General features: G+C 45.6%; 1 gene segment (V, D, J or C); it reads left to right on the top strand.

Moving 5' to 3' along the window:
• Nucleotides 1-2,905: 2,905 nt before the first annotated feature.
• LOC142310338 (Ig heavy chain C region-like) lies at nt 2,906-14,147 on the top strand. The segment is given in 7 exon segments: nt 2,906-2,948; nt 3,094-3,438; nt 5,342-5,662; nt 7,965-8,069; nt 11,026-11,382; nt 11,767-12,075; nt 12,970-14,147. Coding segments are annotated over 7 exon segments (1,815 nt in total).
• Nucleotides 14,148-16,125: the final 1,978 nt, after the last annotated feature.

The raw sequence follows: 16,125 nt of genomic DNA, 5'->3' as shown, positions 1-16,125 counted from the left end.
TTCACAACAGCTCTTTGATCTATGAATTATCCAATAAATTTCAGGGTTCAATTAGAATTGGTATCTAACCAGTCCTCCTCATCATGCTGTTCACATTTTGACATCATGAGACCAAGACGGCACCTAACAGTTTATCAGCAGTACCGTACCATTGTGAGGCTTCACGCGGAATGTTCTCCGATGGAAATGGCAACTGAGCTTCAATTATATCAGAAAGTGTCACCATAAGATTGCAACAGAGATACAGAGAGACTGAAAGTGTCACAGAAAAGCATAGAAGTGGACGTCCTTTGGGCACATCCCACACTGATGACCTCTTCGTTGTGAACAATGCCTTCAGAACTGGATTATGAATGCCACACAACTCCAGGCACATTTCAGTGAGGTGAGACCATTCAAAACAATTTACATCAGTGTGCTGTGCATGCTAGACGACCCTCTAGGGTACCTGAGCACACCACCAGGCACAGGCGTCATCTACGCTGGACAAGGGATCAGTGGCCACCAACGTTGTTGGAAACGTCAAGGAGACTGCTATGCATCATCCACTGTTGTCACCAGACGAGCCTTTGGTGCTGTTACAGTGTAGGCAGGTGTGTAGTCAGTACAGAACTGCCCTACACTTTGTGAATGGTACAGTGAAGCCCCTACTACTGGAATAACATCATTAATCCAGTCACTGTGCCTTTTTATGTACAACACAGGCCTAATTTCATCTCCATGGATGACAATGCTCCAGCTCATCAAGGTCGCATCATTAGGGAACGGCTGCTGGAGACTGGGACATCTCAAATGTAGAGGTCTGCACTTTCTCCAGATCTGAATCCCATAAAAAACCTATGGGATCAGCTGAGTCACTGTGTAGAGGCTATAACTCTTTACCCCAGAGCCTCAATGACCTGAGGGCCGCCCTTCAAGAAGAGTTGAATGCCATGTCTCAGCAAACAATAACTCCACTTATGACCAGCAGGAGACGTCGTTGTCAGCTGTAATTGATGCTTAAGGCCACATGACAAGCTATTGACATTTTTTGGGGGATATACCCACCAAATTGTTTGAGATGAGGAAATCACCATTGCACACTTCTACTTAAATGCCCTAATTTCATGGTAAAATATCACTTTAGCATGAAATTTTTACGTTTTCCATAAATTTCACCTGAAAGCAAAATATCCCTAAGTTTTTGTGAGTAGTGTATATTTCATAAAATTGCCCCTCTTGGGCTGCCCACTCATTACATAAAATGGGAACTCCCAGATTGGTGACATGTCCTGTTTAAAGGGGTTGTCCGGTGTAAAATGACAAGTCTGCAGTCAAGTGTATATTGAGTGAAGTTGTACCCATCTAGTTGGATTCTCCGGGTAGTATACATACCGCACACTTGTGGACTCGTGACTACCGTTCCTGCAGGAACCTCACAATGTGCATGTGATGTGAGGACTCAAAGTCTGCAGTCACATAGAGTGACATAGAGAGCGACTGCAGACTTGTCACTTTTGACCTTACAACCCCTTTACGACTACAGTAACTAATTAGTCTCATGTACAGTACAGACCAAAAGTTTGGACACACCTCCTCATTCAAAGAGTTTTCTTTATTTTCATGACTCTAAAAATTGTAGATTCACATTGAAGGAATCAAAACTATGAATTAAAATATGTGGAATGAAATACTTAAAAAAGTGTGAAACAACTGAAAATATCTCTTATATTCTAGGTTCTTCAAAGTAGCCACCTTTTGCTTTCATTACTACTTTGCACACTCTTGGCATTCTCTTGATGAGCTTCAAGAGGTAGTCACCGGAAATGGTTTTCCAACAGTCTTGAAGGAGTTCCCAAAGATGCTTAGCACTTGTTGGCTCTTTTGCCTTCACTCTGCGGTCCATCTCACCCCAAACCATCTCGATTGGGTTCAGGTCTGGTGACTGTGGAGACCAGGTCATCTGGCGTAGCACCCCATCACTGTCCTTCTTAGTCAAATAGCCCTTACACAGCCTGCAGGTGTGTTTGGGGTCAATGTCCTGTTGAAAAATAAATTATGGTCCAACTAAACTCAAACCGGATGGAATAGCACACGGCTACAAGATGCTGTGGTAGCCATGCTGGTTCTGTATGCCTTCAATTTTGAATAAATCCCCAACAGTGTCACCAGCAAAGCACCCCCACACCATCACACCTCCTCCTCCATGCTTCACGGTGGGAACCAGGCATGTAGAGTCCATCCGTTCACCTTTTCTACAAAGACACGGTGGTTGGATCCAAAGATCTCAAATTTGGACTCATCAGACCAAAGCACAGATTTCCACTGGTCTAATGTCCATTCCTTGTGTTCTTTAGCCCAAACAAGTCTCTTCTGCTTTTTGTCTGTCCTTAGCAGTGGTTTCCTAGCAGCTATTTTACCATGAAGGCCTGCTGCACAAAGTCTCCTCTTAATAGTTGTTCTAGAGATGAGAAGGTGTGTCCAAACATTTGGTCTGTACTGTATATGGGGGCCTTCTGATTCTCCCCCAACAAATGATGGGGGAGAATCAGCATATCTGATTTCGGAGTACGGATCCTTTTGTTCTCCGGGACGTAAGCTGCCACCAGCAGAGTCTGACAGCGGCTCTCTCATACTGAGCACAGAGCCATGCGTTCCTGTGTATTGGGAGACATGACTGTCCGATGAACGGTTGGCCAACAGCTGTGTATGAGGTATTTTAATATTAATTTGCAATGTCTACAGGCTGCACGGTGAGGGTGTGATTACTTTTACATGCTCCTACAGATGTAATATCCACATATGGTATTGTATACAGTTTTGCCGTAGATCCAGGCTCTGCCGCTGCTTCCTGTCTCCTCCCAGGAGCAGATTACAGGTGTCCAGAGTCCAGGTATGTGACTGCAGGGATCCTCCTGAGCAGCTTATGGCGAGGATCGTTGTCTTGGGCGTTCTGTGTTCACTGACAGGTGAGTATGAAGCTCAGGCCTCATGGTCAATATGGCCGGTCCCCTTGACTTCTTATGCCACCTGCAGTCATGGCCATCAGGACCTGGTGTAGAGCTGAGGATGACACTTGTAGTAAGAGACCTTCTCCTATGTACTCCCCTCCAGAATGCCTGGAAGTGACGACGTCTGCACCGCAGCCTGTGGTCCTGGTGGATGGAGACATTTTACTGCATTGTCATTTCACCCTCCTGGAACTTATCAGAGTGGAAGATGTGGCTGTGAAGTGGACGGTGAGGGGCAGCTGTGGAGCGCTGAGACTGGTGTACACGTTTGATGGAGATAAAATCAATTCACTGCGACCGAAGAGCTCCATAGACCACCGACTCCTGGAGACGGGCAATGCCTCATTATACCTGCCCAACCTGACGCTGGAGGATGAAGGCGAGTACACCTGCACTGTGCTAATATCTCCAGAGGTTGGGGAAGCATCGCTGGTCCTTAGACTCGCAGGTGAGCAATGGCGGTACTCTGCATAATAGGTGTACATCTTTGACAATCAAAAAAGGGGGATCCTGCTGTCATAACATTTTTATCTCGTTGGGGGGGCTTCGAAATAGAGAGAAAAGAAAAATCCATCCCACCCTAATATAGGGAGGTGGTTCCAGTTGAGTCGAACATTTTTAATTTTTCTAGATGATTTCAGCTGTGAAGCCTGCAGTACTGTGAATTCAGCAGTAAAGGCTGTACTCCAGGATCAGCTGATGTGTACACTAAAGGGACCTATTCGTTATTGCATTTGCACCTTTTTTTCTTTTATTTTCAGTGGTTTTCATTTGCTTTTTATTCTTTTAATTTGCTTCTTTGTGTAGTCTATTTTATGTGTTCGCCTGTCTTTTTTTATGTTCGTCATTGTGGACAGGGATTGGGCTTTTTCAATGTTTTCAGCTGATTCATCAATTGGAATGTTTTTGGTTTTTTTTTTTAAAAATTGCATAATTTACATGAGACAATATATACACTGCTCAAAAAATTAATGAGAACACTCAAATAATACATCCTACATCTGAATGAATGAAATATTATCATTGAATACTTTGTTCTGTACAAAGTTGAATGTGCTGACAACAAAAGCACACAAAAATCATCAATGGAAATCAATGAAAATGTTTTAACCAATGGAGCATGGCAGTGCTCGCTCATCACTATCCGTTATGAGTGCCGAACACCCGAGCATGGCAGTGCTCGCTCATCACTATCTGTTACGAGTGCCGAGCACCCGAGCATGGTAGTGCCCGCTCATCACTATCTGTTACACGTGCCGAGCACCCGAGCATGGTAGTGCCCGCTCATCACTATCTGTTACACGTGCCGAGCACCCGAGCATGGTAGTGCCTGCTCATCACTATCCGTTACAAGTGCCGAGCACCCGAGCATGGTAGTGCCTGCTCATCACTATCCGTTACAAGTGCCGAGCACCCGAGCGTGGTAGTGCTTGCTCATCACTATCTGTTACAAGTGCCGAGCACCCGAGCGTGGTAGTGCCTGCTCATCACTATCCGTTACAAGTGCCGAGCACCCAAGCGTGGTAGTGCCTGCTCATCACTATCCATTATAAGTGCCGAGCACCCGAGCATGGTAGTGCTCGCTCATCACTATCTGTTACGAGTGCCGAGCACCCGAGCATGGTAGTGCCTGCTCATCACTATCCGTTACAAGTGCCGAGCACCCGAGCATGGTAGTGCCTGCTCATCACTATCCGTTACAAGTGCCGAGCACCCGAGCATGGTAGTGCTCGCTCATCACTATCTGTTACGAGTGCCGAGCACCCGAGCATGGTAGTGCCTGCTCATCACTATCCGTTACAAGTGCCGAGCACCCGAGCATGGTAGTGCTCGCTCATCACTATCCGTTACGAGTGCTGAGCATCCAAGCATGGTAGTGCCCGCTCATCACTAGCCGTTACGAGTACCGATCACCCGAACATGGTAGTGCCCGCTCGTCACTAGACATGATGCATCTTCAGCCAGCCATACACATTAGATTAATGTCAGCTGTAGCCACTGATTCTGAGGAGTCTGACTAATCATCTAACATGTATTGGGGTCTCCAAAATTTCACTGGATGGCAGATATTGTGGAGAGAAAGATTGGGCATCTGGTTTTTAACATGCCCAGTTCTGTTGTCCTCAGGGGAGATAAGCTGCCACCAGAGAAGTCCGGCTGTCATTTATCCCCCAAATCCTATTGCAAACACATTTATCGGACATGTGTATGGGGAGGCTCAAGAGGAACAGCGAGCATTTGTTTGTGCAATATCTAATATGTAAGGCCAGCTTCAGGATTGAGGATTGGAGATTGTATATAGGTATAACCTTAAACCACAGTATAACTTATATTCCCTGTATTGTGCACAGCGCAGCCCACCGTCGGACTGCTCCCAGAGGACCCTCATGTGACCAGCGGAGAGATGAAGACCTTTATTTGTAAGCTCAGTCATTTTTATCCGCAAGATCTCGAGATAAAGTGGATAATGAAGAAGGAGAAAAGAGAAATGGTTCTGACTAAGGATATCTGCTCAGGGGTCCCGTTCCAGGGTGACAACGGGACCTTTACTGCCGACAGTCAGGTCTCCATACTGTTTACTGAGGAAGACGATGGCAGCGTGATCGTGTGTGAGGTCAGACACCAGTCACTGCCTCAACCCCTGACAAGAGACACCGCCATCCACCTCACAGGTAAGTGTGACGTCACACAGTAATTCAATGTATCGCAGGGATATGACAAGATGCACAGACTATTCTAATGGGGTTGTATGTATTTTTGGCTAAAAATCATATTTACAATAGGGTTTCATTAAAAAAAAATTACCATTTGCCTTCTATCGTCTCTGTGTTGCATTGTCGATCGCTGGCTTCAGAATGAGTTAACTGAGAATCCATCAGTGAGCTCATTCTGACGATCCAATGGGAGAGATTTTAATCATTTTATCTTCTTGAATGCTGAGGGATATAAAGAGCCTGATAAAGAAAAATGCAACAATTTTTAAGGAAACTGAGTTGCAAAAATGAATTTTAACCCCAAATACATGCATTTGAACAAAAACTGTCCCCAGAGGTGGACAGCCAAGCTCAGTTAATCTCATCAGCACCAACTGCCATCTCCTATCTCAGTAATGGGAAAGTCTTCACTGAATACAGATTTTTCCTCAGAAGTGAGAATATTGATAATGACTGATCAATCTTGGCAGAGGAAGAAGCAAATTTCTCTGATAAGATATAATACAAAGTTGCATATTTTCATGTGTATTATTGATTTACGGAATAAAAATTAAAACAATGGTTACGCTTTAAATGTATTTTGTTGGGATTTTATGTGCACAAAGTAACGAGTATTTGTGAAGTGTAAAGAAAATGATAAATGGTTTTCTAACTATTCTAAAATCATAAATCTGAAAATTGTGATGTGCATTTGTATTCAGCTCCCTGTAGTCTGATACCATTAAATAAAATCCTGAGTGACTAATTGCCTCTAGAAGTCACCTAATTAGTAAATTGAGTTGTCCTTGTGTAATTCATTCTCACTCTAACTACAGCTGTTCTATGGAGGCCTCAGAGACTTGTATGAGAGCATTAGGGATCAAACAGCATAATGAAAACCAAGGAACACATTAGACAGGTCAGGGATAAAGTTATTGAGAAGAGTAACGCAGGGTTAGGTTATAAAAAAAAAAAAATAGCCCAAACTCTGAACATCTCACAGAGAACTATCAATTCATAATGTAAAAATGGAAGTATGGCACAACTGCAAACCTACCAAGACATGGCCGTCACCTAACCTGACATCCAAAGCAAAAGAGAGCAATAATTAGAGAAGCAGCCAAGAGGATCCTGGTCACTCTGGAGGAGCTGCAGAGATCCACAGCTCAGGTGGGAGAATCTGTCCACAGGACTATTAGTCACATACTCCACAAATCTGGCCTCTATGGGAAAATGGCAGGAAGAAAGCCAGTGTTGAAAGAAAGCCATAAGAAGTCCTGTTTAAGGTTTTTAAAAATCCATGTAGTGGATACAGAGAGCATGAGGAAGAAGGTGATCTGGTCATGGGATCACAATAGAACTTGTTAGGCTAAAATGCAAAACACCATGTGTGGGGGAAAACTAACACTGCATGTCACCCCTGAAAACACCATCCCCACCGTCACACATGGTGGTGGCAGCATCATGCTGTGGGAAGGCTTTTCTTCAGCAAGGGCAGGGAAGCTGGTCAGAATTGATGGGAAGCTAAATAGAGCTAAATACAGAGCAATCCTGGAGGAAAACCTGTTAGAGGCTGCAAAAGACTTGAGACTGGGAAGGTTCACCTTCCAACAAGACAATGACCCTAAACAACCAGAGCTGCAATGAATGGTTTAGATCAAAGTATATTCAAGTGTGTGAATGTCACAGTCCAGACCTAAATCCCATTGGGAATCTGTGATAAGACCTGAAAATTGCTGATCACAGAGGTCTCCCTCCAATCTCACGGAGCTAGAGCTAATTTCTTAATAACAATGGACAAACCTTTCATTCTCTAGCTGTATAACGCTGCTGGAGACAGACCCCAAAAGACACAGCAGTAATTGTTTTATTGTACCCACTTATATAGCGCTATACAAACGTAAGTACAGAGAAAGGTGGTCCTACGAAGGGGGATGAATACAAATGCAAGTCACAATTTTCAAACTTATGTTTTTAAAATATTTAGAAATCCATGTATAATTTCCTTTACACTTCACAAATGCTTGCTGCTTAGTGTTGGCATATCACATAACATCCCCATAAGATACATTCAGGTTTGTAGGTGTAACATGAAAATGTGTGGAAAAGTCCACGCGGTATGAATACTTTTGCAAGGCACTGTAATACTAAGTTGCTGATGCAGCCTTACATTAATCTGCTGTGATGGCGCCAGCGAGACAGGTAAAAATGGCACAAATGTGAGACGACCTAGGACACGTCCGCCCGATGGGAAGTAACCGTGTGCTCTCTCTGTTGGCAGTGGTACCAGCGTCGGGCCGGACGGCGCTCACCGTCAGCGCAGTGCTCATGGCCACAGCCATCATCGTGACCACTGCGATTTTATACTGGAAATTTCTGGCCTCAGGTAATTTGTTATCCGGGTTCTCAGCTGCAGACCCCAATATTCTACTGAAGATACAGGATGTGGAGGCCATAATGATCCAAACTGGTAGGGCCCCCTGTAGTCAATCTATTGCTTTCTGTTATCAGTCATCTCAGACTAGGCCAGGCACAGCAGGACAGGCAAATACAGCCTATTAACCCCTGATATCAGTCATTTCAGACCAGGTAGACACTGTGTGGAGGGTGAATGCACCTATTTTTCTCTGTTATCAGCCATTTCAACACTGTATGTCAGGAAATGCACCTAATATTCTCTATTATCAGCCATTTGAGACCAGGTAGACACTGTATGGCTGGCAAATGCACCTATTGTTCGCTGTTATCAGCCATTTCAACACTGTATGGCAGATGAATGCACCTATTATTCTCTATTATCAGCCATTTCAGACCAGGTAGACACTGTATGGCAGATGAATGCACCTATTGTTCTCTTTTATCAGCCATTTCAACACTGTATGGCAGGTAAATGCACCCATTGTTCTCTGTTATCAACCTTTTCAGACCAACTAGACACTATATGGCAGGTGAATGTGTCAAGGGAGAAATTTGGGTAAAGCCCCTGTCAGTTTAGCGACTTACCAGTGATCCTGAAAACGATGCGACCTGATAAGGATCACAGGTAAGTCGCTGGGAGGTCGCTGGTGAGATGTCACACAGTCAGACCTTAGGGGTACTTCTCACATAGCAAGATCGCTGCTGTGTCACAGGTTTTGTGACGTACTTGTGACCTCATTAGCGATGTCGCTGTGTGTGACACTGAGCAGCGACATGGCCCCTGCTGTGAGATCACTGATCGTTACACACAGTGCTGGTTCATTTTTTACTCGTTGCTCTCCCACTGTGAAGCACACATCGCTGTGTTTGACAGCAAGAGAGCAACGATCTGAATGAGCGGGGAGTTGGCTTCTGAAAGCTGCGGCCGCTGGTAACCAAAGTAAACATCGGGTAACTAAGCGAAGCGCTTTGCTTGGTTACCCGATATTTACCTTGGTTACTAGCGTACGCCGCTCTCAGGCTGCCAGTGCTGGCTCCCTGCTCCCTGCATGCGTAGCCAGAGTACACATCGGGTAAATAAGCAAATAGGTTTGCTTATTAACCCGATCTGTACCCTGGCTACGAGTGCAGGGAACCAGCGCTAAGCGGTGTGCGCTGGTAACCACGGTAAATATCGGGTAACCAAGCAAAGCATTTTGCTTAGTTACCCGATATTTACCTTAGTTACCAAGCGCAGCATCGCTTCCACGTGTCGCTGCTGGCTGGGGGCTGGTCACTGGTCGCTGGTGAGATCTGCCTGATTGACAGCTCACCAGCGACCATGTAGCGACGCACCAGTGATCCTGACCAGGTCATATCGTGGTCGGAATTGCTGGTACGTCGTTTAGTGAGACGGTACCCTTACCAACGACTCAGTAACGATACAGGTCGCAGTAGCGACCTGTATAACGATCTCTGCTGTCATTGGGACCCTGTCACACAGTGTCAAACATAGCGAAGCATCCTGCCCAGCAGGACATCGCCTTTGAAGAGAATGGTCCAGGACATTCAGCAATGACCGGCGACCTCACAGCAGGGGCCAGGTCGTTGCTGGATGTCACACATAACGAGATCGCTAGCGAGATCGCTGTTGCGTCACGAAAACTGTGACTCAGCAGCGATGTAGCTAGCGATGTCGCTTAGTGAGACGTGGCCTTTAGACTGCTAATGGAGTCTTTGTTCAGGGCAAATCCAAAGGACGGGACCAAATTAGATATCTGTCCAGATATTATGAGACTCAGTAATCAATGAACACAGGACATGTTCTTTGGTTGAGCCAAGGCTTGCGTCTGACCTCGTGTATTGAATTGCTCAAGCATTAATACATCATTTCAGCTTTGAAACATATTTACAAAACTTCTCCATTTGCTCACACATACTGATAAAGAATAATTAGGGGGGAGTGCATATAGGTAGCATTGGGAGAATGCATGAGATCATATATCATCTCAGATGGTACATTTCTTTCTCACACTTTGAAGACGGTAAGCGAAGATGAGATTCTGTAGGAGTGATGCATGGGAGTATGGGATCGCCTGCCTCATCCCACAGATATTACATTCTTTCTACTGTGATTTTACTGATAAGGCTCCCAATTAACTTAATGAATATCTCCCTTGTTCATAGTTCGTTCATTTGTACCTTGGTTAACCCTTTCTTGAACATACAGCTTAGAATCATATTATGGCGCCTGTGCAATTGTCATATAGACACACAGATAATTATGCAATGACATCTATATTTTGATTATTTACATACACAGATTATCTTATTGCATTTGAACAACCAACCTATAGCCCAGACTACCTTCACAAATGCACCTATTTTTCTTTGTTATCAGCCATTTTGACTCTGTATGGGGGGTAAATGCACCCATTGTTCTCTTTTATCAGCCTTTTCAGACCAGGTAGGCACTGCATGGCAGGTAATGCTCATATTTTCTATCAGCCATTTTGATGCTGTATGGTGGCTAAATGCACCCATTGCTCTCTGTTATCAGCCATTTCAAACTAAAGGTCCTGTCACACACAATGAGATCGCTAACGAGATCGTTGCTGAGTCACGGTTTCTGTGACGCAGTAGCGATCCCGTTAGCGATCTTGTTATGTGTGACACCTACCAGCGATCAGGCCTCTGCTGTGAGATCTCTAGTTGTTGCCGAATAGTCCAGACCATTTTCTTCAAAGGTTATGTCCTGCTGGGCAGGACCCATCGCTGTGTTTGACACCTACCAACGACCTCTTAACATGGTCCCACCGCCCGCCGAGATCGTTATACAGGTCTCTGATCGTTACTGCGTCGTTGGTTATTACGTTCTGTAATCTCTGGATCTGGCTGGAGATTGTAGATGGTGTATCATACATTACTGTTCCGCTTTTTTTCAGTGACTCCAAAGGTTTCTGTGATTATCCTGCCGGAGCTGAACCTGGCGGGTGAGGAGATGGTCGCCATATGTAACATCAATGGTTTCAGGCCTAAAGCTGTGGACATTTGCTGGTACATGGAAAAGAGCACCCAAGTGGCGGGAAATGGGGGAAGCACAGATGACCCCCTGCTGCAGGCCACCGATATTACCAGACACGCAACGCACCTGGTCAGCAAACATGGCAGCCTGTTTAATGCCACTTCCCGGCTGTCATACACCCCGTCAGTCCAGGATGACAGCACCAGGATAGTGTGTGCGGTGCGACACAAGGCCCTGGGCGCTGCGGCCAGACAGGAGAGCCACGTTAATATAGCAGGTAGGTGCGGAGGCGTCAGTGCTGTACTGCCCACGTACTATTATCTCGCCCGGGCTCCCGATTAGTGCGGCCTGTGCAAACTCCTAGGTTATGTGCACATGGCGTCTATCAGGAATACCGTTCAAATGAATGACATTATGCATGGCGATGGAAAAATGACTTGCTATGCACATGCTCACTCCTTTGTTACTTCTTTTAAGCACTCCTTAGTGGCCACTGAGCAGGAGTGTTCAGATTTGGAGAATTTGGACAGTTTCCGCTCAATTTCTGCTCCAAAAATGTTTTTAATGTCCTTGATAAATGTTTCTGTGTACTGACAGTAAGCAGAGATCTTGAAAATGGTGGAGATAAAAGAAAAAATATATATCTATTTCTTTTGTTTAGCGCGCCCCAAGAAGAGTTACATAACCAGCTGGCCGCAGGACCCCAGGATGGGAGGCAAACTGACCCTGAGCTGCATTGTGGAAAGGTTTTATCCGAAACCTATAAAAATAACATGGCTGAGGAACGGCCAAGTCCAGAGCGGAGCCACGCAGTTCGGGCCGTTCCCCTGTGAAGACGATTATTACAGCGTCTGGAGCCAGATAGATCTGACCGTGACTGAGGAGGAGGTCGGGGTGATGTATACCTGTCAGATCAATCACATCAGCCTGCGGGGCATAGAGGAACTGTCCTACGAGGTCAACGCACAAGGTATTAGAGTAAGGGAGTGACGGATTGTTAGATTTTACAGATTATTGGACGTCAGTTTAAAGGGAATAAGTTATCAGCCGGCCACAGGATAAGTGATAACATGGTTTCCAAGTGCTGGGACCTGCAAAGATCGGCAGGACAGGGCGCTTTTATCCCCATTAGGATGGAGGGGCAGTGCGCATGTTTGACCTCGGCTCCATTCATTCCAGAGTGCTGCACTCTTCGTTTTCCCAACAGCCCCATAAAGAATGGTCAGGCATTCGAAATTACATAGTTACATAGGTTGAAACAAAAAGACCTAGCTCCATCTAGTTCAACCTTCCTCCACCAATTATACATTTCGGCACTAAATCATCTATAAGCGACAATGTGTGTACTGAGGAAATCATCCAGCCCTTTCCACCGTTACTACCTCTTGTGGTCGGCATTCCACAGTCTGACTGCTCTAACTGTAAAGAACCCTTTCCTATTTAGCTGTTGGAATCGCCTTTCTTCCACTCGCAGTGAGTGCCTCTGGTCCTTAGTATTGTCTTTGGAAGAAATAAGTCATGCGCCAGTCCTTTATATTGACCACACATGTATTTATACATATAAATGAGATCTCTTCTGAGACGTCTTTTTTCTAAGCTACACAAATTCAACCTCTCATCATTTGGGAGTTCTTACATTCCTTCCCTCCTGCTGGTCCATTTTGTAACTGGGATAAAGTTTCCTGTCAAGGATAAAAAGTTCTTGATCTTCCAATTGGTACAGTTCTCTGTGTTCAGACACCACTGATCAGCAAGTTATCACCTATCCTGGACAACCCCTTTAAATGTCAATGTAACTGTCGTTCCCTGTGTTTGATCATGACTTGAGACCTCCATTAATAATTTTCATTGTGTCCCCCCCCAGGAACACCCCCAGAGGTGCAGTTTATCTCTGCTGATCCGGTGGCACCCATCATCGGAAAAGAACTGCTCCTCAGCTGCAGGATTAATAACTTCTTTCCCAGAGATATAATGGTGGACTGGTCCAAAGATGGCGTCAAGCTGGAGGCAGGTGTCTGTCATTCTCTGTGTGTCACCACCACCAGTGGTGTCCATTCAATGTGGAGTTTCTTGACGATTACACCGGCAGCTGAGGATGATGGGGCTGTCTTCACATGTTCAGTGCAGCACACGGCTCTGAAGCATCCCGAGGAGCGGACGTACACCCTGAGCGTCCCAGCACAGAATCACAGCATATAAATTTGTCAGTCATTGTTTTTTAACTTTTAGGGCCTGTGCACACTTTGCAGATTTCACTCATAGTAATGATTGGGGAGAAATCTGCATCAAAAACAAGAGGAAAAAAACATCTAAAAATTTACGCACCGATTTTTCTACCAAAAGATTCAGAAATGGTGCAGATATTTCTGCACCAAATACTTAATGTGTGCACAGAGTCTTAAGGAACGTTTTAACTTTTTTTATCTTTGAAATAATAAACTATCAGATTCTTATTATCGGACAGTAACGTGTGATATCCCACTGCCAGGAAGCAGATGATGACTTCTGAGACTGACGAATCCCAGGGTTAGGGCTCCTTCACACTTCAGAGTTTTTCAAGGTGCCTATGGGGTCAGTCACATGTCCCTGATTTTTTACACACCAAGAGGTCTGCGAAAAACCACAGAAACAGGTCTGATTTTGATCTGAGGATCGGATAAAAATCGGCATTTGAAGTCAATAGGTCTGTGAAAAAAATCGGACTGCACTCGGGTGACATCAGAGTGTGGTCTGATTTTGACAGACAGTCAGCTAGGTGAGCGGGGAGAAACTTTTTTTTTTTCTAATTTCTCCATGTTAGAAAAAAATCGGATGACACTCGAACCAAACTGATGAAAGTCTGATCAGAATAATTGGTCTGAGTTCTTGTACTTGGAGAAATCAGACATGTGAGTGTGAGTGAGCCCTTAGATGACTTTCATACACTCGGAAATTTCACCAAAATGCCACATTTTTCTTTGCGCTCACAACAGTTTTTGTTTTGCATTTTTTGTATATTTCTATGAAGTCTGTAGTGCCCTAATAAATCTACTATGCTCTCGATTTATCATTCTTTTTGCATTTTTTTTGGGGGGGGGGGGATTCGAATTTTCTGCATTTTTTTTGCAAAATTTCATTATGGCTTTTTACCCACTTATACTCTAGTTTTCTTCAATCCCTGTCATCTTTGTACTTTGCTCAAGAAAATGTGTGTGGTTTTCATTATACAGATGTTTTCGCAAATTCATTTGCAACTTTTTGAAATCGCTCAAATTTTTTGGGGCACAATTGTAATCCAGTGGGTTTTTTTTTGTACAGTTAAAGACTAAGTGCTGTGTCAGACATATTTTTCAGTCATATCCACCTGTTTGAGGTGAACTCCAAGGCATAACTCTAGGAACAATCTCGGAGAGACGTATACAACCAAAACTAATATCCGCCAGAGCACACAGTGAATCTGGCGCATCGTACTCCAGCGAGCCATTCATTAACACTGGCATATGCCCCTGTGCACCACTTTGATTAATATACACAAAGTCCATCAGAGAAACAATTTATCATTTGCCATTTTCAAGTCACTTTTTTGCTCCTGTGGTATACGTTGACGATTTTTTTCCACCAAATCCTTTTAAATGGCGCATGGGGTTCATGAACTCTGTACAAAATAAAAAATGCTCTTTCTTTTTGCCTTGAATCTTGTTATAGCTGAGTCGCACAGCCGGTTACATATATTGCACGCATCTGCTCCAAAAACTGTGCCGGAAAAAAACCCACTCTGGGTCTGACTGGGATACACCTGCGAAAAAAGGTTGCGAATTAAAAAAGTCACAAATAGTCAGCTGCAAACATCTAGATTACAAAAAGTATACCCACAATGGTGAACAAAAAAGAAAAAAAAAGATTAACAAATAGCACATAGAAAAGAAGGCACAAATTGAGAGAGCAATGTTGCATGTATCAAAATAAGACAAAAAAACCCCACAAATAATATTCTCTCTCTCTGGGAGTGCAGGAGACAGGAGAGTCAGGGAGTGCAGGAGACAGGAGAGTCAGGGAGTGCAGGAGACAGGAGGGTCAGGGAGTGCAGGAGACAGGAGGGTCAGGGAGTGCAGGAGACAGGAGGGTCAGGGAGTGCAGGAGACAGGAGAGTCAGGGAGTGCAGGAGACAGGAGAGTCAGGGAGTGCAGGAGACAGGAGAGTCAGGGAGTGCAGGAGACAGAAGGGTCAGGGAGTGCAGGAGACAGGAGAGTCAGGGAGTGCAGGAGACAGGAGAGTCAGGGAGTGCAGGAGACAGGAGGGTCAGGGAGTGCAGGAGACAGGAGGGTCAGGGAGTGCAGGAGACAGGAGGGTCAGGGAGTGCAGGAGACAGGAGGGTCAGGGAGTGCAGGAGACAGGAGGGTCAGGGAGTGCAGGAGACAGGAGAGTCAGGGAGTGCAGGAGACAGGAGGGTCAGGGAGTGCAGGAGACAGGAGGGTCAGGGAGTGCAGGAAACAGGAGGGTCAGGGAGTGCAGGAGACAGGAGGGTCAGGGAGTGCAGGAGACAGGAGGGTCAGGGAGTGCAGGAGACAGGAGAGTCAGGGAGTGCAGGAGACAGGAGAGTCAGGGAGTGCAGGAGACAGGAGAGTCAGGGAGTGCAGGAGACAGAAGGGTCAGGGAGTGCAGGAGACAGGAGAGTCAGGGAGTGCAGGAGACAGGAGAGTCAGGGAGTGCAGGAGACAGGAGGGTCAGGGAGTGCAGGAGACAGGAGGGTCAGGGAGTGCAGGAGACAGGAGGGTCAGGGAGTGCAGGAGACAGGAGGGTCAGGGAGTGCAGGAGACAGGAGGGTCAGGGAGTGCAGGAGACAGGAGGGTCAGGGAGTGCAGGAGACAGGAGAGTCAGGGAGTGCAGGAGACAGGAGGGTTAGGGAGTGCAGGAGACAGGAGGGTCAGGGAGTGCAGGAGACAGGAGGGTCAGGGAGTGCAGGAGACAGGAGGGTCAGGGAGTGCAGGAGACAGGAGGGTCAGGGAGTGCAGGAGACAGGAGGGTCAGGGAGTGCAGGAGA

Source organism: Anomaloglossus baeobatrachus, chromosome 5 (assembly GCF_048569485.1).
Source record: "Anomaloglossus baeobatrachus isolate aAnoBae1 chromosome 5, aAnoBae1.hap1, whole genome shotgun sequence".
NCBI lineage: Eukaryota > Metazoa > Chordata > Amphibia > Anura > Aromobatidae > Anomaloglossus > Anomaloglossus baeobatrachus.
Note: the sequence above shows the minus strand (reverse complement) of the source record. Positions and strands in the feature narration are given on the sequence as shown.